Consider the following 22887-nt stretch of genomic DNA (forward strand, 5'->3'; position numbering starts at 1 on the left):
TGATAGCAGTTATTCTTTTATTTTTTTTTTGTTTGTTTTTGTTATTCGGTTCGAGATCGGATTTGCTGACTTATTTTTCTGACATTCATAATTTAAAGGGTCAAGGCCATAGTTCGGTCTTTCATCTGTAGCGTGACTGCAACAAACGATGGGCAGCGAATACCTGCAGCAGTTTCTTAGAATGTATTCAATATATAGACACAAAAAACAGTCTGACAGTTGGAATTGTTAATAGTATAGATGATAATGGACTGAAATTTCGTTTGAAAGGGATCTTATGTTAATTAAGTGTGTGTAAAAGTAACGACAATGTCTTCTGTTGTGATCAGCTGTTCGAGACTTCCTCTCTTAAGTTTTCGACATCTGTCAGGTTATTCACAGAAAAGATCATGGTCTGATGATGTGTATTATAGGTCTACTGAATACAGAGAAAGATCCACCTCGGTGACATCTTTTTACAACCAAAGTGCAATAGACAAAATTGCAGCAAAGGTATGCATTTGTATTGACAACTGTATGTAAATGTACTACTGGTCCTCTGTTATTCGGAGCACCCCTTGAGAGTTGCAAGAGTACAGTGGAATTTGTGTACACTCCCTTTCAAAAGTTTTCAATGCATTTAAAGTGGGTCTCATTGGGGTCTAAGGGTGACGAGGGATCGGCAGATTTTTTTAAGTGTGACACATGAAAGCTGAATAATTAAGCCTGAAAAAGGGAAAAGGAAGTCCTGCAGAAATAACATGCACTTTTATCATGATTACGACAACGAGGTTCAACACCTGGCTGTCAGGATTCTCACTAAACAATAAGCAGGATCCCTTTTAACAGTTTAACATTGCATACATGTACATGTGTTGATTATGCATTCATTGGCACACGGTAGACCGAATTAATGTTTTTTTCTTCTTCATATATTGTATTAGCGAGGGTAGTACATGTACATGTAGTAAAGGGTGTTTGTGTATAGAATATCTTAAAATAAGAGGTAAATTGTAAATGGCCTAATTGCACATTAAAAACAAAAGTAAGTCATTTTGTGAATTTGCATGTCACACTTTATAATGAGCTTCAAACATGACAACATGTGAAATAACATTTACAAAACTAACCCTCTACCAGGTCCACCTGCATCGACCTGTTGATGTGGGTGCCAAAATACAATGTACATGTAAAATAATTGCATTACACAAATACATATAAAATTGTATTATTACTTTTTCCTGCCATTACGCAAAAGTTACATTATGTTCCAGTAAAAGTTTGATGTCTCAAATGTGTCCCAGGCATGACATGTTCTCAAATAACAATAGTAACAAAAAGTGAAAAAGAAAGACTACTTTCAAATTCATAAAATTTTAATTTACATGTTAATAAATATAGAGTGGGTTTGTCATCTTTATGAAACCAATGATGCCTTCTTGCATCTCAAAGTTCACAGAAAGAGTATGTTGTTCCATTACTCCATATACAATTATTGACCTTAAATTGCCATGATACAAAAAATGGAAAAATCCAAAATCCACAGCTGTATATATCCATCTAATAATGTATTTTTTTTACAACCAATTATAAAGTGTTTTCACTGAGATTCTATTATCTGTTAAATAAATCCCACAAAGGTTTTTCAAATAACAGGTAGCAGTGTTCAATAGATAAAGAAAGATGTGGTATGAGTGCCAATGAGACAACTCTCCATCCAAGTCACAACTTATAAAAGTAAACCATTATACATGTACATTTGTACATGTACATGTACATGATGTAGGTCAAAGTATGGTCTTCAACACAGAGCCTTGGCTCACACTGAACAGCAAGCTATAAAGGGCCCAAAAAAAATTCTTGTTTACATTATTTATGGAGGAGACCTCAGTGGGTAAGTTAAACTTCTGGACTGCAACAAAGACCCTGAGAGGTTTTGGGTTTAGTGATTGTTTTCACTGGTCACTCTAGATCTGAGCTTTCTCACTTCTTTCATCCTTTTGATATTTTGTCTCTACGAATAGTGTTATTGATGAATGTACCACATCACCATATCTTTTATAAATGTAAATAGACCATGTTGACTGCATGCATGTCAAATTCATTTGCTTGAGATTTTTATCATTTTGTTCATCAATGTCTGACTCTGATTATCATACATGTACATTGTATGGATGCATACAACACTTCTTTTGAAATTTCTATAGAATTATTCTGCAAATTTTTTATCACATGCATACATGTACGTGTACACATATAATATTTGAGTGAAAAAAGGAAGTCAATTTGAACACTATGGAATCTGAAATTTATTGTCTCTGAATGGGTACTGTATATTTATATTGGTAATCTTGATACTATACAATGTACATGTACAATATGTACAATACATAAAATTGAGAATGGAAATGGGGAATGTATCAAATATACAACAACCAGACCATAGAAAAAAGACAACAACTGTATAAACATGATAAATGTATGTCATGTTGTCACGGAATAAAAGTTCCTTCATACATGTCATAATATAAGTTCCAAAAGGAAAATATATTCTGGAATATTATTTCCACAGGAATAAATATTAGAGTATATGTTCCTAACGGAAAAAATGGTATAGAATATTTGTTCCAACAGGAATAGATATTGTGACAATGTTTATAACAAAGTTTCCATTGGAACTTCTGTTAGGGGGAACAAATATATGTTGACAATGTACATGTATGTACATGCTTATTGCACACACAGTCATGACAGTGTATTGTGGATGTCCAGTGAATTAAATGTTATCAAATGGGTGCAGACTTGTTTACATGTGTAGGTTTTAAAAGACCATGGAGTACATTAAGTGTAGGAGTTTAATCATTTGTTATGCATTTTAATTGTTCACACTTGTCATGCTTGAAGGAATTTTGTTTGAAATTCTGAAGATTAACTATGAACCAAAAAGTCAGCTATAAATATGTCTCTGGAGATTTAAATACCATTGATTACAATAATTTATAATCATGTGAAAGTTATCTTAAAATATTTAAGTTTTAATTTTGTCCAGTTCTGATATCTCGAATAGTTTATTTATTCATACACTTTCAATAAATTATTCATTCATGAACATGATGAACAAATGACCTATTGAATTTTCAACTAAAATATCTATAGATTAATCATTAATGGTAACAACATCGTCATGTACGTAATGGCTAAAGAATTGTAATTATTTAACATTGTTTAAAGCATACATGTATAAAGCTAAAATTGGAGATAATAATAATTCCAGTAGTGTTGAATGTGAAAAAAAAAAAAAAAAAAAAAAAAAATTGAGAATGGAATTCATTTAGTATAAGAAAAGGTTTTTATAATGCCTTGTGATCTCTAAGTCATTATTCATGTAAAGTTTGAACTTAAGAATTTTTATCATTGAATTCTTTCCAGCAATCGACACAGAATAAAGAACAGAAATAATAGCCTATAGATGTTATTTGGGTATTTTTGTTTTTTTCCTAACATATTTCAAGGTATTCATGATTTACCCAAAACTTATAAGGCCCCCGAACAGTCAAAATGATTTCAGACCAGAAAATAAAATCCTGAAAAAAACTGACTTCGCAAGCAATATAAATTTAAGAATTTTCATGAAGATCTGAAAAGTCAAATTATCCCCAAAATTACGATGGACTGATTTCATGAGAATTTGTCTAATGTATATTTTTTACATGTATAGATTCAAAACAACTTTTCAGTGTTTATAATCTTTCTGTTATGAGATAATTACATTTTTGTGGATGACCTTCAAATATAGGTCAAACTTGAGATAATTACATATTTGTAGATAATCCTTCAGATATAGGTCAAAATTTTATCAGAATAAGATTATCAATTATTTAGATGGATTTATTTGTAACCAAACTTTTATCTATAGATACAAATAATGACATCAATAGATTTCCAATAGTTTATGCATTTTGATGATTGTATATGGGTTGCAACAGTTTGTCAAAGTATGCACATACTTTGTGTGCATTTATTTGTATTATCGATTATCATATATTTGAGAATATTATATATGCATATGTTGTAACATTAATATTGAACTAAGCTTTTTCTATTGCAGAAATTTAATTCAGACACTTTGCATTCCCTATCATTGAAAAGCCTTAGATATCACAATCTGATACATGTATAAGCCTACTTGACAACATTTGTCTGTTGATTCTTATATTATCATACAGACATTAAAAAAAAATACATGCATTTGAATGAAATAATTTCTGCTTTTAAAAAAATAAATGTACCTACATGGTTAACATGCTTATAATGCATTCATTTCAAGAAGAAGCCAATTTGATTTGTTGCTTTATGGTCTATAGACATCTCACTTTTTCATTAGTGGCATTTTGTTTTTAGTTGTGATTTTAGTAGGTGGCCAAGTGGTCTAATTAGTTACTACAACAATCTCTAGCCAGTCAACACTGAGGTTGTGAGTTCGAATCCTGCTCCTGAGGGTCCACTCGACTCCAATCTGAATTGACTTGGATTGTCAGTTTTCCTATTGAAGGTCTGTGGTTTTCTCTGGGCACTTTGGCTTCCTCCACCAATAAAAACTGGCGTCCACGAAATAGCACAAAAACAGTGCTTAGAAGTGGCGCTAAAAACACGTCAAATCAAATCAAATCAGATGATTAGGGTTTTATTGCAGAAATACTGTGTACAATATTTGACAAGTATAAATATTATTTCAACCATATTGTATGTTCTGATTTCATTAACCAGTATATGTATTATTCTCTTATTCTGCTGTTGTTTTTTTATTTGGTTGGGTTGTTGTCTCTGACACATTCTCCATTTCCATTCTCAATTTTATTAAAAAGATAAATATAACATATCCTTTGGGAAATTATTTAAATTTTATGTTTTCTATAGAAATATTGAGAAAGGTATAATTGACAGTGAGACAACTTAATTCAGTGGTTGTCGTTTGTTTATGTGTAAGATATTTGTTTTTCGTTCATTTTTATACGACCCCAAAAATTTTTTGGGATCGTATAATGGTATGATGTCGTGTCTGCGTCGTCGTCCCAAGACACATTGGTTTCTGGATAATAACTTTAGTTTAAGTGAATAGATCTTCATGAAATTTTTTCAGAAAGTTCAATACTACCAAAGGAAGGTTGGGATTGATTTTTGGGGTGATGGTCCCAACCTATTAGGAATTAGGGGCCCAAAAGGTGCCCAAAACAAGCATTTTTCTAGCTTCAGGATAATAACTTGTGTAGAAGTAATTCAATTGCTCCAAAATCATACCGCAATGTTTAAAACCACAAGTAAAAGGTTTGGATTCATTTTAGGGGTTATGGGGCCAAAGTTTAGGAATTAAAGGGAAACTTCACAAAAAAATCAAAAATTGATATTATGTCCATTCTGTATAAAAATGCTCAAATTTATAGATATTAAAGTTTTATTCCGCTAAATAAAAGATTACCATCGTTTTTAAATTTTGAGTATCAGTTCTCTGCGTTCCGCCATTTTGTCATCTCCTCCGAATGAAAAATCACGATACGTCTATAAACCACAAAGGAACAAAACTACAGTAACCGATGTAGTCGTAATTACGTGCCGATATCTTGTCAATCGTACGGTTGTTTTTATCTGACTTACTAACTTGATACGGAAAATATTCTTATTTGTTTGAATAACCATATAGTCTGTTGTTTTTATACGACCGCAAATTTTGAAAAAATTTTCGTCGTATATTGCTATCACGTTGGCGTCGTCGTCGTCGTCGTCGTCGTCGTCGTCGTCAGTCGTCGTCGTCGTCGTCGTCGTCCGAATACTTTTAGTTTTCGCACTCTAACTTTAGTAAAAGTGAATAGAAATCTATGAAATTTTAACACAAGGTTTATGACCATGAAAGGAAGGTTGGTATTGATTTTGGGAGTTTTGGTCCCAACATTTTAGGAATAAGGGGCCAAAAAGGGCCCAAATAAGCATTTTCTTGGTTTTCGCACTATAACTTTAGTTTAAGTTAATAGAAATCTATGAAATTTTGACACAAGGTTGATGACCACAAAAGAAAGGTTGGGATTGATTTTGGGAGTTTTGGTTTTAACAGTTTAGGAATTAGGGGCCAGAAAAGGGCCCAAATAAGCATTATTCTGGGTTTTCGCACAATAACTTAAGTTAAAGTAAATAGAAATGAATGAAATTTAAATATAATGTTTATGAACACAAAAGGAAGATTGGTATTGATTTTGGGAGTTTAGGTCCAAACAGTTTAGGAATTAGGGGCCAAAAAGGGACCCAAATAAGCATTTTTCTTGGTTTTTGCACCATAACGTTAGTATAAGTAAATAGAAATCTATGAAATTTAAACACAAGGTTAATGACCATAAAAGGAAAGTTGGTATTGATTTTGGGAGTTTTGGTCCCAACAGTTTAGGAAAAAGGGGCCCAAAGGGTCCAAAATTAAACTTTGTTTGATTTCATCAAAATTGAATAATTGGGGTTCTTTGATATGCCGAATCTAACTGTGTATGTAGATTCTTAACTTTTGGTCCCGTTTTCAAATTGGTCTACATTAAGGTCCAAAGGGTCCAAAATTAAACGTAGTTTGATTTTAACAAAAATTGAATCCTTGGGGTTCTTTGATATGCTGAATCTAAAAATGAACTTAGATTTTTTATTATTGGCCCAGTTTTCAAGTTGGCCCAAATCAGGGTCCAAAATTAAACTTTTTTGATTTCATCAAAAATTGAATAAATGGGGTTCTTTGATATGCCAAATCTAACTGTGTATGTAGATTCTTCATTTTTGGTCCCGTTTTCAAATTGGCCTACATTAAGGTCCAAAGAGTCCAAAATTAAACTAAGTTTGATTTTAACAAAAATTAAATTCTTGGGCCTCTTTGATATGCTGAATCTAAACATGTACTTAGATTTTTGATTATGGGCCCAGTTTTCAAGTTGGTCCAAATCAGGATCTAAAATTATTATATTAAGTATTGTGGAATAGCAAGTCTTTTCAATTGCACTGTATTGTGCAATGGCAAGAAATATCTAATTTCACAATATTGTGAAATAGCAAATTTTTGTTTAATTAGAGTTATCTTTCTTTGTCCAAAATAGTAAGCAAGAAATATCTTATTGCAAGAATTTTTTTTTAATTGGAGTTATCTTTCTTTGTCCAGAATCAACTTAAATCTTTGTTATATACAATATACAATGTATATTCACTTTTTACTACCAACTGATAAATTTAAATAATCTTTACCATTCAGTGATATCAAGCAGTTTTTTTACATTTTATTTACAGTTTATTTTATGATGTATTTAAATGAGTAGTTATTGTTGCAAACTCCATTAGAATATTTCAATTGAGATTAGTTTTGGAATAAGGGAAAGGGGGATGTGATTAAAAAATTGGGTTCAATTTTTGTCATTTGAAATTTCATAAATAAAAAGAAAATTTCTTCAAAAATTATTTTCAGAGGATTAATATTGAACAGCATAGTGAATTGCTCTAAGAGAAAACAAAAATTTTAAGTTCATTAGAACACATTCATTCTGTGTCAGAAACCTATGCTGTGTCAACTATTTAATCACAATCCAAATTTAGAGCTGAATCCAGCTTGAATGTTGTGTCCATACTTGCCCCAACCGTTCAGGGTTCAACCTCTGCGGTCGTATAAAGCTACGCCCTGCGAAGCATCTGGTTAAACTGTTAATATTGGAATTAGTTAAAAATTCAAAGTTCAAATCATAAATAAGTGTTCCGTGGAAATTGTTTTCGAAAATCTAATTCGTTCATAATTCTTTAAAGTAATAAACTTTATTCAAATAATTCGGATCTTCCCTCATCTGCATGGCTAAAGGTATTACTCCCAAAGGTATTGTGAGGGGTGTAAGGTGACACGTCCAGGTATTCAATCGATTTCCTGTCCGGCGGGCTTGCAAATTCATGCATCGTTTCACTTCTGTAGGTATTGATCATTGTACATGACCATTAACTTATAACTTTCCATTTTGAACTATTATGTGCATGTTTATTAAATATACATCTCTGTCTTGCGTGTCCGAAAGTGATATAATATACTAGTCATTACTTAACTAATACGCTTGTTTATAAATAACATGTCTGGTGTAAAGAATATTATTTATAAAAAAAAAAAATAATACCAAAAAAAAAAGATTTGAAGAAATACAAATATATTTACATATTTTTGCCAAGGATTAATTTGGGATAATGTAATATATACTCGTTGTCAATAGTTAAGGACCGATTGGAACATACAAAAAATATTGATTTAAAAAAATGTGCGCACTTGTCGAAGATTCGTTTATACGCCTGGATAGAAAGTTCCGGAACTATAGCCCAATTCAAAATATATACATGTATACATTGAACATAAGAAAGAAACATACATTTTGTGTAAATTGGGGTAAAAGTTTTGTAAATAGACTAGTCCACGTATGCCAACAGTATGTAATCAACGAATTCGATAGACTATTGTATACCAAAAGAAGAAGAAGAAAAAAAGAAACAATTTGGTTTAAATACAGGTCAATATATAACTTGCTTTGGTTCATCGAAGTTATGAACATAGTAAAATCACAGATTTATATATCAATTAGATTGTTCTCGAATAAAGGACGAAATTCGTCATCATCACAATTGTTCGGACATTCATGTAATATATGCAACTGTACGTTCACTAATATTCCCCAAGGGATGTGAATATTTTCTAGGAAAACTATTGAGTATTTAAAGTTTCAAATCAATTTCGAGATTTATTTTCTTACTTCATATTCAATGACAGCAATTTAAAGAATAAACTGCTTGTCGGATATTTCTCCGCTTAAGGGGTATTCTTGCAAGTTGAACAGACTTATAATTACATTCAAAAATAGGGAAAGATAACATTAAGTTCGTTGTCTTTTAATTTTGAACATCGTTGGTCAAATAGTTATTTAAGTATTATATGTTGGGAGACGAAGACTATTTTAATAAGGACGTTCCCGATTATGAATAAATTTGGTTGACGTTTTTCACACTTGAAAAGAATATCTATTTGTAATTTTTCGATTCCATTCCAAGAAGATCCTTAAATTTCCTGTCAATTTTTTAAACCTTTTACGTACAAAAGTTTTTTTTCTTTATTCGTACATATTATATTCTGCTTCGGAAGAGTTATCTTCAGATAGTTTCAGATATTAATAAAAACATGGCTTTCAAAAGTCTAAATGTAAGTGTTCTCATACATTTTTTCGCCTAATAAAGACAAATAAAAATGCTTTGGTAAAGCTATTTCTAATTTCTAAGTTCCCCTTTCTTATGAGACATACGGTAAATCAAGGATTTGAATTTTGAATTCAAATGAATAATAGCACCAAATATAATTAAATAATTCCACGGCGATCAATTTTTATTTGTCACCAACTTGAATATGTATTTTAAATGTGTGTATTAAATGCTCCCTTGTTTTATAATCCACTGATTCGAATAGACAGTCACACCTGGCAAGGTGTGCCCTAGAGGCATGGTTAAATACCAAAGTGCAAATAACAATTTACCTTTCAACAAGCCATCTACGATTGCCACAGAACTGTGAATACACACATTGTATAAACCTAGTCATAGCAGAGATAGTAAAAAGTCAATAAGAGTACACCAACATATTGTCTTTACAGATTATTGCATGTACTTTAATTTGTTCACCTTATCAGTCCGAAAATGCATTTATTAAAAATAAATTTATAACTTTTTGTGTTGTCTACAAAAATAATTCGAATATATACGTTTAACATAGAAAATTTATCTCATGAATGTGTACAATTGAACGTCTGTGTGTTTTATCTTCTTATTATCAGATAGTTATTAGACAATAGACAATATAGACAATATTTTATTCGCACAAACACATTTACATTAAATGGTTATGGCATACAAAATTAAGACAATAAACTTACAATAGTTAAATTGATTTCAATTATATTAGAGTGACAGTGGTATTCACAGCAAAGAAGAAAAAAGGCTATAAATATCAACAGTTAACACATTATTAATGTTCATGAACAATTGAAAAAAGTACACAAACAAAAATTAGGTTGGCAATGCATATTAAAAGAAATACAAGTTATACAGATGTTCTTAATAAATTACAATCATTAATATACTTTATGGTGATTTTTATAATGACTGGTAGACTGCTATTTAAAAGTACAGTCAAATGCTTAAGTGTTATAGTGGACTGCAATTTAATAAAATTGAAGTTAAGATTTTTATTAATATTTTGTATATAGGTATCCCTTAATGATTTATAGCATGGACAGATTGAGAAGAAATGGTATTCATCCTCAATTTCTTGTCTGTTACAGGATAAGCAAATGCGTTTACTTCTTTCAATGTTGGTATAACGCCCTCTTTCAATTGCTAGGGAATGTGCACTTAGTTTAAATTTACTGAAAACTGATCGGTCAGTTTTGAATTTACATATATCAATATATGGGGGCCTTTTTCTAATTCTTTTAGTATGACAAAAGAAATTTAATTTTTCACATTTATTTATAGAACAATTTATAATTTGATAAGCCTGGTCATAGATTCTTTGTTGGATACTATTTATGTGATATTTTAAATTATAAGTATCAAAAGTGAGATGACCAAAACCTAATTTATTTAACCAGTCTTTTACAATGTTAACCCATTTACTTGTTTTCTCTACATTATTATATATTTTATGGACTAAAGTGTTAGGCGAGTTTACAATATGGTTTAGAAATTTTATAGCTGAAAGCTGAATTTTAAAGTACAAAGGGATTCTGTTTGTCTCAGTTAAACAGGCTACATTTGTTGTTTTGCACTGTACACCTAAAATTTCTTTAATAAATTTAATATGTAAATGTTCAAATGGATCCGAATCTTTGAACACTTGGCTTACACCCCAAACTTCACTTCCATAAAGAGTTATTGGAACAACTAAAGTATCAAATAATTTTTCAAGCATACTGCAGGGATTATCTAAAGAGACTGTTTTTTTAATTTTAAACCAAGCCTTTCTTCCTTTTTCCATAAGTTTTTTTTTTGAATGACTTAAACTTCCTGAACAATTTATAGTTATTCCAAGGTAACAAATAGATTTAACAGTCTCAAGATTTTCTTTTTCTACTTTAAAATAATTACAGTGAGATTTTCCATTAGAATTGAATATTATAATTTTTGATTTTTGTTTGTTAACATCAAGTTTCCATAGGGAACAAAATTTAGTTAACGCATTTAGTGCATTTTGTAGCCCTTCTTGGGTTTCAGATAATAAAATAATGTCATCTGCATATACATGTAATAATGATGTTAATTTAACATCTCCTATAATAATTGGTTGAGTGTTTGCATGATCAAGGTCATTTACAAGGCCATTTATATAAATATTAAACAAAGTGGGGCTAAGTACATCCCCTTGTTTTACTCCACAATTTAATATGAATTCATGGCTCATACCATTTTGAAATTTAATTCTGCATTTGTTGTCATTATACATTGATTGGATGACGTTAAAAAGCTTGCCTGGAAGTCTGTTTTGGAGTAGAATGTAGAATAAACCCTCCCTCCAGACAGTATCAAAGGCTTTTCGCAGATCTATAAATGCTGCAAAAATTTAGATAAAGCATAAGTCATTGGCACGCTTACGATTACGTTAAAATATGATTAAAAACCAAGACTTTTAATGATTGTATTTTAAATCCCGGCATGCACAAATCGGGAGAAAACGTCACGACCTACAGGAAGTAGTTGATATTTTTCCATTAATTATTGAATTTCTCCTTTATTACTGCACATATAGCGATAAAACTTTGTGAATATATATATTATGTCAAAATGAACATATTTAAACCATAAGTAAAAAATCGTGAATTTTCCCTTTAATGGCCAAAAAGGGGTCAAAACAAGCATTTTTCTAGTTTCAAGACAATAACTTATGTTTAATTGTATGGATCTCTCTGAAATTGTACCACAATGTACCATATAACAAAGGGTAGGCTGGGTTTAAGTTTTGGGTTAATTGCCCAAAATATGTAGGAATTAGGGGCCAAAAAAGGGCCAAAAAGAAGCATGTTTCTAGTTTCCAAACAATCATGACAATAACTTAGGTTTAAGTGTATGGATCTCTCTGAAATTGTACTTCAAGGTTTAATACTGCAATGGGAAGCATGGGATTGAGTTTAAGGGTTTTTGCTCCAAGGGGGTTTCAAAAAGTTGGGGGGGGGATTTTTTGTTTACCATTTTTTGAAGGGCTTCCTTTTCTTCAAATTTCGAATTTTCGAATTTTGAAAAGTTTCAAGAAGAAATCTTCAACAGTATTGTGCAATAGATTTGTTAGATCTTTGACCACATAAATTTTGTGACAAAAACAAACCTATACAAAGTACAATGTCTAATCTAATGTCTTTACTAATCTTTAAACAAAACCCACCAGTATTTAAACATGTACCTGAAAATAATATAAACAAAATAATAGAAAACACAATAGCTAACATTATTGCCCTGCCTGCCACAAAAGTCATTGTATGCAAAACAAAGGGATTAATATCTAGAGTAAGCATAAGGCCTGATTTAAATATTGTTTGTTTCCCCAATCCCGACACTGCCAATCCAGGTATGGGTAGGTAGGTAGGGAAATAATTTTATTTTTCCAAAAAGCTTGAATATTATTGGACGATCCAGCAATCCTGAAAATCCAAAATGAATAAAATAACATGTATTTGACTTAGTTTTGACAATAAAATTTTATGAGTAGCACCAATTTTGAAGGGTCGGTTGGGATTGGGGAAACAAACAATATTTTATTTTAGGCCTAAACTATATGTAAATTTATAAAACTAAATATTTCAAAATGTAAAAGACCTGGATTTTTCATACATAGAATGCAGATTCCATATGTTACAAAGATTCTGTCGTTCATGGGTCCCTCGTCATTAACCTGATATTCAAGATTCAGTGACTGCTTGAAACATCAGTTATCAAGGTTAAAGCTTCATGAGTAGGTTCATTTAAACAATATGCTAACTATATGTGGTGTATGGATTGATATTATATTGACAAACATGTGCAATAATTTAAAGTAATTGAAAAGGGTCTTCCTTGTTTAGGTGGGCATCCAGTCATTTTTAAAAGGGGGGAAAGGGGGGGTCCAACTATATGCCCCCATTTGAATGCATTGCTTGTAAAATAAAAGGAGGGGTTACAACTACCCAGGAACCAATCCCCCCACTGGATCAACCACTGATCTGGTTAGATGACACCATACCTTGTGAATGCAACAAAATTGTGTGAAGTGTAAATCTCTGTCTTGCAGGGTTCATGTGACCCTGACCTATTTTTCATGGTTCATTTAACATTGTTATTTTTTCATTTTTTCAGTGTATCTGGTAGATTAGGCAATTGGTCGAACTAAATATGAAACTATAAAGAGTTCTACATGTCTGTCTGGCAAAGTACTTATGACCTTGATCTCATTTTCAATGCTCAATGGTTTTGTTATTTTTCCAGGTACATTAAGCAATAGGTCAACTATATTTGTTGAATAGAATGTTTTTTTTAGGTATTTCTGTATGGCAGGGTTCACTTGACCTCCGCCCCTTATTACTTGATTATGATTCAAGAAAAAGCATAAAATTTAGAATGGAAATGAGGAATGTGTCAAATAGACAACAACTCGACCAAAGAACAGACTTTGATTGATAATTGTCTCATTGGATAGTATAGACACATCTCCTTATTTTTTCAAGACATTTCAGGGTGTGCAAACTTTATTTTACCTCGAGAACCAATAGTACATGGGTGTTTTAGCCCAGATTTTTATGTATTCATATTATCATCTAATTCAGTCATGAATGCAATTATAAGGTGCACGGTTTTCTATGCTTTCAAACAATTTATGTTTGAACTCATCCTGGTTTTCTTACAACTGGAAACTTCATACGACATATACCATGTAAACTATTGGTGACATATAGACAATTAAACTCCCTAAAAATTGAACCTGAGTCAATTCTCCAACCAGGAGTCAAATTTGGATAACAATAGGACAGGAGTGGTGTTAACACAACTGTCCTACATTGAATCCTTTGATTCTGTGTTTTAACATCATGCCAGCTATCAAATTGTACCTCAATATTTTAGAAGAATATATAGACAATAACTGTTTAGTGTCTTTAAATATCAGCTGTATTTGTACGAGGCGTAGGAAACAAGGTGTATGCGAGCTTTTAGCGAGCTATTACACCTGTTTCGAGCCGAGTTCAAATACCGCTGATATTTAAAGACACTAAACAGTTATTGTCTTTATCCTGCAATTATGATTAATTCTGAATATTATTTGTGTTTTGAAAGACACAAAAACATTTATTTTGCTTTTATTTTCGATTTGAAATCCCTTGAGGCCCGTGTAGTAATACGATATGTAGTTATCACACATGCAGCAGAAGACGGGTTCGCAAAAAAGAATTATCGAATGTTCAACAATAATACATCGCTCAAGGTGAATAATTATCTATTTTAACATAACAAATAATTTCAACAGTAAAAATAAATAACAAAACATTGTCCAATTTGAGACAGGAGTGTACGAGTTGTCCTACGCTTCAGACTCGACATTCACTAAACATGCATGCTGAAATTGACATGGTTGTTTGTGTAACACAATCATACACATTCAAGTTTTGAAATCCGTAGTTGTCATCGTAGAAAAGACTGCGGTTCGTGTGTGTATGTTATCAGAAAATTGGTGTGATTCTTATTGCTCAAAAGAAATATTTGAAAACAAACAGAACGTATAAAAGTAAACGTTAGTCTGCAATTGATACGCCATTGGAATGCGACTCCCAATACACATTCTGAGGTCACATAGGTTCATACAATACTCAGTCCGGCAGTGGGCGGAGCTTTTAACAAAATGTTTAAGCGATATCTGTATAGTGTACAGATACAGCATAGCGATATCTGTAGGGCTGTATCTGTATAGTAGGACACCCAATTGCAGGATAAAGATATTTTAAATTATGAACATGATAGGGGGATCAAACACGGGATATGTTCCAAAATAACTGACGACAGACTCAACTAACTTTACTGATTCTGTATGGTATTTAATAAATAGAAATAACAAGTTGTTAGCTGTAGTACATGTACAGTGTTACTATATTGTAAATTAATCAGGTGATCATTGGACTCCTCAGTGTATATTTCATCCAGAAGATAAATTGAACTTTGTCAAGTCTTTGCCATTGCCATCACAAATAAAACCTGAAGACTCATTTTGTTTCATACAAATGCATGTAGGATTCTCCAGTCCATCACTAAGCAGTACTTTACTACCCTTTCCATCTTTTGATATTACTATTATTCTATACAAGTCTTCATCTGCTATTATAATGTTACCATAAGTATCTGTACAAAGTCCCCTTGGTCCTGATAAATCCTGTGTATATTGCCAGATCTGTTTACCTGATTGATCAACACTGTAAACTGCATTACCATTATAGTCACTATAGATTACTCTGTCATTACAGTAAACAAGGTTCATCAGATTTGATGCACTCTGAACTTTTATTGACTTCAGTGTATTTCCTTTTAAGTCTATAATACGGATTTCATTATCATTCAAACCTACAACAAGAGAATCATCTGATGATGATAATCCACTGCATTCTTTATCTAATGTGATAACTTTGGTTACTGTTTCATTCTCCATATTGAAGATCTTAATGGCTTTCTCCTGAGGATAAGTTATGGCAATAGTGTTCTGATTGATCTGTGTAACACTCCAGGCTTTACCAGGTATAGGTAACTGTTTCAGTAGTTTGCCATCGGGAGTTAGTAGGCTAACTTTGCCAGTCCATTCCACTATTATAAGTCTTCCATCACTCAGACAAATTATGTCACTTATGATCATCACCATGTTGATCTCTATCTGTGTCTCAATGTTCATGGTCATATTGTTTATCCTTGATTGTTCTTGTGATTCTACTTGTGCTTCCCTCCTCACGCTTGTCTCTCTCTTCAAATCCATATCTGTTTTAACAACGGTTAATTCTCCTAAGGATCCTAACTTTTTTATTATTTTTTCTACTTCATTGTTTTTCTCCATTTTGATGGTATATTCTTTTGCCCTGTCGTCATTTTCAAGATCATCTATATATCGTTGACATTGATATACTTTTTGTTCAATCTGATGTACAGCTAGAAAAGATTGGAGTTTTGAGGCATGTGGTATGACTAAATGTAACTGGTCTTGCATTTTCTTTAAGTTTTTCTGATTCTCTTCAATTTCAGCAATTAAATCTGTGGCTTTTGATTTTTCTTCATTCAAGATGGTCTCTGCCTCATTGCATATCTTCTTCTCTAGGTGGGTTAAATGTTTATCTATTTCATTGCGTATTTTCACAATGAATTCTTTAATGCTTTGATATTCTTGTTCTCCTCTTTTAATGTTTTCTGATTTTTTATTAACAATTTTACCTAAGAGTTGTAAGATGGAGTTGATTTCTTTCTCTACAGATTCTTTAGATTTTTCAATCTTGGTTTTCTCCAAAACGCTAGTTAAACTTTTTATTCCGGTACACTTTGAATGACTTTTGGAAATACATTGAACACAGCAAGGCATTAAATGACTTGGACAATACAAGTTGAGTTGTTGACCATGTATGTCACATTGTGTTTCAATAACTTGGACAGATGGTTTATAACTTTTAATATGAATAGTCTTATGATCACGTGTTCCTTTAGATCTTCTGTGATGACCAGAACATGTTGAACATAATCCTTCATCACAGTTGTAACACCAGATATCAGCTTCAGTGTTCACTTTTCCTTCTAAACAAGGTCCACATGGAATAGGTTTACTGGATGCCATGACCTGGAAATTTCAAAGATAAAAGTTATTTTGCATTATTGTCAAGGTCCAAATAGTTAATGGTGAATGGATGGTGATATTTGGCCCAAAATGACAAATGTAAAAAAAATCAAAGGAGAAAACTAACACACTGATTTATGAACAAAATCAATGAAAGCAAATATAATGTACAACAAACTCCAGTCACTGAATTACATGCTCCTGACTAGGGACAGGGACTTGTTTAATGATTCAATGGTTGTCGTTTGTTGCTGTATATTTTATTTGTTTATCTTGCATTGATTCACTCTGTTGTATTGGCCACTAGCTGTACATGTGCTTCTTGTTGATTACATACAACAAAATTAATTTGAATATTAAATAATAATTCTCAATCACACAGGTAAAAATGATGGATGACATTGTTGATTATAAAAGAGTTAGTTAGGTAAGGGCCATATTTGGCCCTGATTATAAAGTTCAATGTTACAAGACAAAAAATGTTTTAAGTTGACTTAGAGACATGATGTGAGAAAGTTAAATAGAACTATTTTTGTCGAAGTTTAATTCTAACACGTTGATTTTTACATTCCAAAAAGGTTAAGATAAGAGATTTGGTGAAAATCTGCTGGATTTTAACCAAATTAAGGACCAGGAAACATAGAGTGCAGGCGTCAACAAACTAAATATTCAAATAAGACATGAAATGCCTTACACACATTATTATAAAAGATCTTTGTTGTTAATGTATGAGCTCTATGTTTCCTGTCCAATAATCTTGGAATTTGCCTCTTTCCATTGATATTTTCGTCGAAATATAATATGACTTTATGAGTACAACTTGTGACATCATAATAAATTGCAGGAACGTAAATTTTCAACAAAATGGCTTATTTCCTATCTATTCACTGTATTAGCTATAATTTATTGTGATATTGCTCAATAAATCCACACTTGAAATTTAGGCAAAAAAAGGGGCCCATTTTAGAACCTTACCGAACTTACTCCTTTGAACATTAAGACATATTTTTTACGATGTATGGACATAGGTTACATACACATTATTCTGCATTTAATACCTAGTCATTAAATAAAATAACTAATAATGTAACCAAATACCTGTTGATGTTGTTATGACAAAAGTTTAGTTCTCTTTCACCATTTCGTCAATGTCAACCAACCAGGAAGTTATTTAGGACATGTCTATACCTGATTCAGCTAATTATTAAATATTTAAATGACAGAAAATAACTGACCCAAATCATAAAAGTTCTAAATAATTTTTTGTCATAAAGACATCAGTGGGATTTAAATATTCTATTAGAGAAAAATGGTGTATGCTAACAGATCTTAACAATTTTTCTGAATACAGAAAAATTCTTTTGGAAGAATCTGGATATATTTTGTCTCTCATCTTATTTGTAAGGTGACAAAATATTTGCTATAACTTTGTATTATAGTGTGATGTTTCTCTGATTTTAGCCTTGTCTTTCTGTTGAAACAATGATTTCTATGCTTAGTATAACAATTGTTTCAGTTTGGAAATCATCCTGTCAATAAATATTTCAATGAGCCTCACTAGTAAAACAAGACCATTTTTGCCCTGCCTGCCACAAAAGTCGGTATATGCAAGACAAAAGGAATTAATATCGGGAGGCGCCATAAACTATTTGTATAATTTTGTCAAAAATTTGATCACAATCCAAATTCAACAGAATCAAGCTTGAATATTGTGACCAAATTTGCCCCAACTGTTCAGAGTTCAACCACTGGGGTCGTATAAAGCTGTGCCCTGCAGAGCACCTGGTTTTTTTATATAAATAAGGCTTTTAGTTTTGTTGTTTGAATTGTTTTTCATTGTCTTTTTTGGGGCCTTTTAAAGCTGACTATGCGGTATGGGCTTTGCTCATTGTCGAAGGCCGTACAGTGACCTAGCTAAAATTGTATAGTTGTTAATTTCTGTTTCATTTTTATACGACCGCAAATTTTGAGAAAAATTTCGTCGTATATTGCTATCACGCTGGCGTCGTCGTCTGCGTTTTAGTTTTCACACTCTAACTTAAGTAAAAGTGAATAGAAATCTATGAAATTTTAACACAAGGTTTATGACCATAAAAGGAAGGTTGGTATTGATTTTGGGAGTTTTGGTCCCAACATTTTAGGAATTAGGGGCCAAAAAGGGCCCAAATAAGCATTTTCTTGGTTTTCGCACTATAACTTTAGTTTAAGTTAATAGAAATCTATGAAAATTTTGACACAAGGTTTATGACCACAAAAGAAAGGTTGGGATTGATTTTGGGAGTTTTGGTTTCAACAGTTTAGGAATTAGGGGCCAAAAAAGGGCCCAAATAAGCATTATTCTTGGTTTTCGCACAATAACTTTAGTTTAAGTAAATAGAAATCAATGAAATTTAAATACAATGTTTATGACCACAACAGGAAGATTGGTATTGATTTTGGGAGTTTAGGTCCCAACAGTTTAGGAATTAGGGGCCAAAAAGGGACCCAAATAAGCATTTTTCTTGGTTTTCGCACCATAACGTTAGTATAAGTAAATAGAAATCTATGAAATTTAAACACAAGGTTTATGACCATAAAAGGAAGGTTGGTATTGATTTTGGGAGTTTTGGTCCCAGTAGTTTAGGAAAAAGGGGCCCAAAGGGTCCAAAATTAAACTTTGTTTGATTTCATCAAAATTGAATAATTGGGGTTCTTTGATATGCCGAATCTAACTGTGTATGTAGATTCTTAACTTTTGGTCATGTTTTCAAATTGGTCTACATTAAGGTCCAAAGGGTCCAAAATTAAACTTAGTTTGATTTTGACAAAAAATGAATCGGTTGGGTTCTTTGATATGTTGAATCTAAAAATGTACTTAGATTCTTGATTATTGGCCCAGTTTTCAAGTTGGTCCAAATCTGGGTCCAAAATTAAACTTTATTTGATTTCATCAAAAATTGAATAAATGGGGTTCTTTGATATGCCAAATCTAGCTGTGTATGTAGCTTCTTCATTTTTGGTCCCGTTTTCAAATTGGCCTACATGAAGGTCCAAAGGGTCCAAAATGAAACTAAGTTTGATTTTAACAAAAATTAAGTTCTTTGGCCTCTTTGATATGCTGAATCTAAACATGTACTTAGATTTTTGATTATGGGCCCAGTTTTCAAGTTGGTCCAAATCAGAATCTAAAATTATTATATTAAGTATTATGCAATAGCAAGTCTTTTCAATTGCACAGTATTGTGCAATGGCAAGAAATTTCTAATTTCACAATATTGTAAAATAGCTAAAAAAAAATTTAATTAGAGTTAGCTTTCTTTGTCCAGAATAGTAAGCAAGAGATATCTTATTGCAAGAATTTTTTTTAATTGGAGTTATCTTTCTTTGTCCAGAATCAACTTAAATCTTTTTTATATACAATATACAATGTATATTCACTTTTTACTACCAACTGATAAATTTAAATAATCTTTACCATTAAGTGATAACAAGCAGTTTTTTTTACATCTTAATATTTTATGATGTATTTAAATGAGTAGTTATTGTTGCAAACTCCATTAGAATATTTTAATTGAGATTAGTTTTGGAATAAGGGAAAGGGGGATGTGATTAAAAAATTGGGTTCAATTTTTCTCATTTGAAATTTCATAAATAAAAAGAAAATTTCTTCAAACATTTTTTTGAGAGGATTAATATTCAACAGCATAGTGAATTGCTCTAAGAGAAAACAAAAATTTTAAGTTCATTAGAACACATTCATTCTGTGTCAGAAACCTATGCTGTGTCAACTATTTAATCACAATCCAAATTTAGAGCTGAATCCAGCTTGAATGTTGTGTCCATACTTGCCCCAACCGTTCAGGGTTCAACCTCTGCGGTCGTATAAAGCTACGCCCTGCAGAGCATCTGGTTGTCTCTTGTGGAGAGTTGTCTCATTGGCAATCATACCACATATTCATTTTTATAATCCACCTTAGTTCAAATGACGAGGATCTCCCGGCTGCCTTCAACAACATAATCAATGAGAAAACCCCATACTATTTTTACATAGTTATATAAAAGTGACCCTGACATGAAAAATGGTGAAACATGACTTGAATAATAGAAAACAAATATGTAGTGTCGATCTACAGGCAACTCTTTAAAAAGAAACTAACATTTTATTTAAGCCCACATTCAGATAACACTAAAATTTGCTGTTGTTTTCACAAAAAATAAAATAATATCTTTCTGCAGTGAGTTATATACATGCTGTTACCTGGGGGTAATAACCTTTAAATACTTCAGACAACCAGGCAAATATATGATCTTTATTTATAAACAGTATAATTAAACCATTATACATTATATACACAAAGAATAATTTATCAAGCAGTGTCTTTATTATCGAAAATACAAGACAGTAATTTGGCTTTTCTCCTGTAGCAGCGGCAAATAAATTGGATAATAAATTCTTTATTTAACGAAGGATAAAAAGTACATTTTGCGTGCCTGCGACCTACTAAATCAGTTCGGTACAAGTGTATGATGTAATTACACATAACATGACATAAATAGGTTGAAGTATGGGCTGTAAATGTTATTTAAGTGTACTTCAAAAACCATTCTTCTGTATTTACACATGTACATGTAGGTTTGACCTGCTTTTCATGAGAACCATGTTTTGAAATAAAATACAAACAACTGAATGGAACTGAAACATTTACCACATGTAATGTAAAAATTAATAGATGCATGTACATGTATTTAGTTGGAGTTAAAAATAAGGATCTATATGTAGAATATATATAGGAGAGATTGAATTTGTTGATTGTTGCTATTTTTAGACACTATATTTAGATCTAGTTCTATCTTTTCACTTGGTTTTTTTTTCAAAGACGGCCTTGGCCTCAATATTGGACAACAGTTGGTGAATTGAGACTAGTTTAAACTAGTTTTTAGTATTGATTCACCTTTTTTTAAAATTTATATGAAGTTTCGTATTTTAGTATAAAACTCGACAGGCAACTCAGATTTACTCTAATGTGCTAACTAGAGAACCTTTGTTAAGCACAATCTTAAAAAAATCGTATAAAATGCTTGAGATTAAAGAGTGCTACACACCCATAATATTGCCATTATAAGAAAACTGGAGAAAAATTTATTGTACATGAATTCTAATGAGACTGATAATAAAACTGTTCAAAACTTTCATTTATCTTTGTAAAATATTAATTAATGAATTTTTATTAAATATTAATTAAATGAAAGAAATAGCCTGATTTTGGTTAATGATAATGGCTTTTGTATACCAGTACTTATGATGATTTCTCAGTTATGACATGTCAGAAAATTATTTCAAACCATAAAGAACTGTACACATTATGATTTTACATTAAAAATTTCATCAAATTCAATTCTTTAATGTTTTTAATAGGTTCGTTTATTTATTACACAAAATTTAAGATGACAATGTTAAAACACTGAAGACAGGGTCAGTGACTTTTTAAACATGTATTGTTGGATCAAGGACATCAGACAAGTGAACTCTACATGCTATAGTTTGACACAACCTTGAATTATTAACCTTCCAGAAAGTTTGTAAACAACAATTCAGGGATCTATGGATATTTTATTGTAGTTTATTTATAAGTGACTAATACATGTACATTAATAAGACATTTGCCTGTAAATCAGAGAACTGTTGGGGAGGGTTTTTGATGAAACTTTAAAGTAAAACTGTCTTTTTCAAGAATAAAAACGACTGATCACCCATGAACTATTTAGGGTCTCCACGTTTGTTTTTATGGAGAAACTCAACTGAGTTATTATGATATTATAGATTATTTATATTAATGATAGTTTTAGTTAAAAAATTTATAAACGTTTAGGTACATGTGCATATAAAATAAAATAACAGTAGAAATTAGGATCTGTAACTACGGTTTTGTTTTCATCTCGATATTAAGTAAACACTACAGTACAGTCAACATGACATACCATAATGTATATATATAGAACAAAAGAATTCCATCTATCATAATTTATTG

At 31.4% G+C, this 22887-nt stretch overlaps 2 protein-coding genes across 3 annotated transcripts in view; one reads left to right on the forward strand and one right to left on the reverse strand.

Moving 5' to 3' along the window:
* The first annotated feature begins 98 nt into the window (after positions 1-98).
* LOC134681182 (branched-chain alpha-ketoacid dehydrogenase kinase-like) overlaps positions 99-22887 on the forward strand; it is a 69518-nt gene continuing 46729 nt past the window's right edge. For both annotated transcript variants that reach the window (XM_063540673.1, XM_063540674.1), the window contains exon 1: positions 99-492. In XM_063540673.1, the coding sequence (XP_063396743.1) occupies positions 310-492 (183 nt within the window). In that variant the 5' untranslated portion in view covers positions 99-309. The remainder of the gene's footprint in view (positions 493-22887) is intronic.
* Positions 15107-18097, reverse strand: LOC134681174 (uncharacterized). Its single transcript, XM_063540657.1, has 2 exons — positions 17978-18097; positions 15107-16882 (listed from the first exon to the last, which is right to left on the reverse strand). The coding sequence occupies exon 2, from the start codon at positions 16877-16879 to the stop codon at positions 15212-15214; it is 1668 nt and encodes a 555-aa protein (XP_063396727.1). The 5' UTR covers positions 16880-16882; positions 17978-18097; the 3' UTR covers positions 15107-15211.

This window comes from Mytilus trossulus, chromosome 8 (assembly GCF_036588685.1).
Source record: "Mytilus trossulus isolate FHL-02 chromosome 8, PNRI_Mtr1.1.1.hap1, whole genome shotgun sequence".
Lineage (NCBI taxonomy): Eukaryota > Metazoa > Mollusca > Bivalvia > Mytilida > Mytilidae > Mytilus > Mytilus trossulus.

Bases quoted from the DNA above. Each gene is read 5' to 3' on its own strand.
- LOC134681174 (XM_063540657.1), bottom strand. From the start codon at position 16,879: ATGGCATCCAGTAAACCTATTCCATGTGGACCTTGTTTAGAAGGAAAA.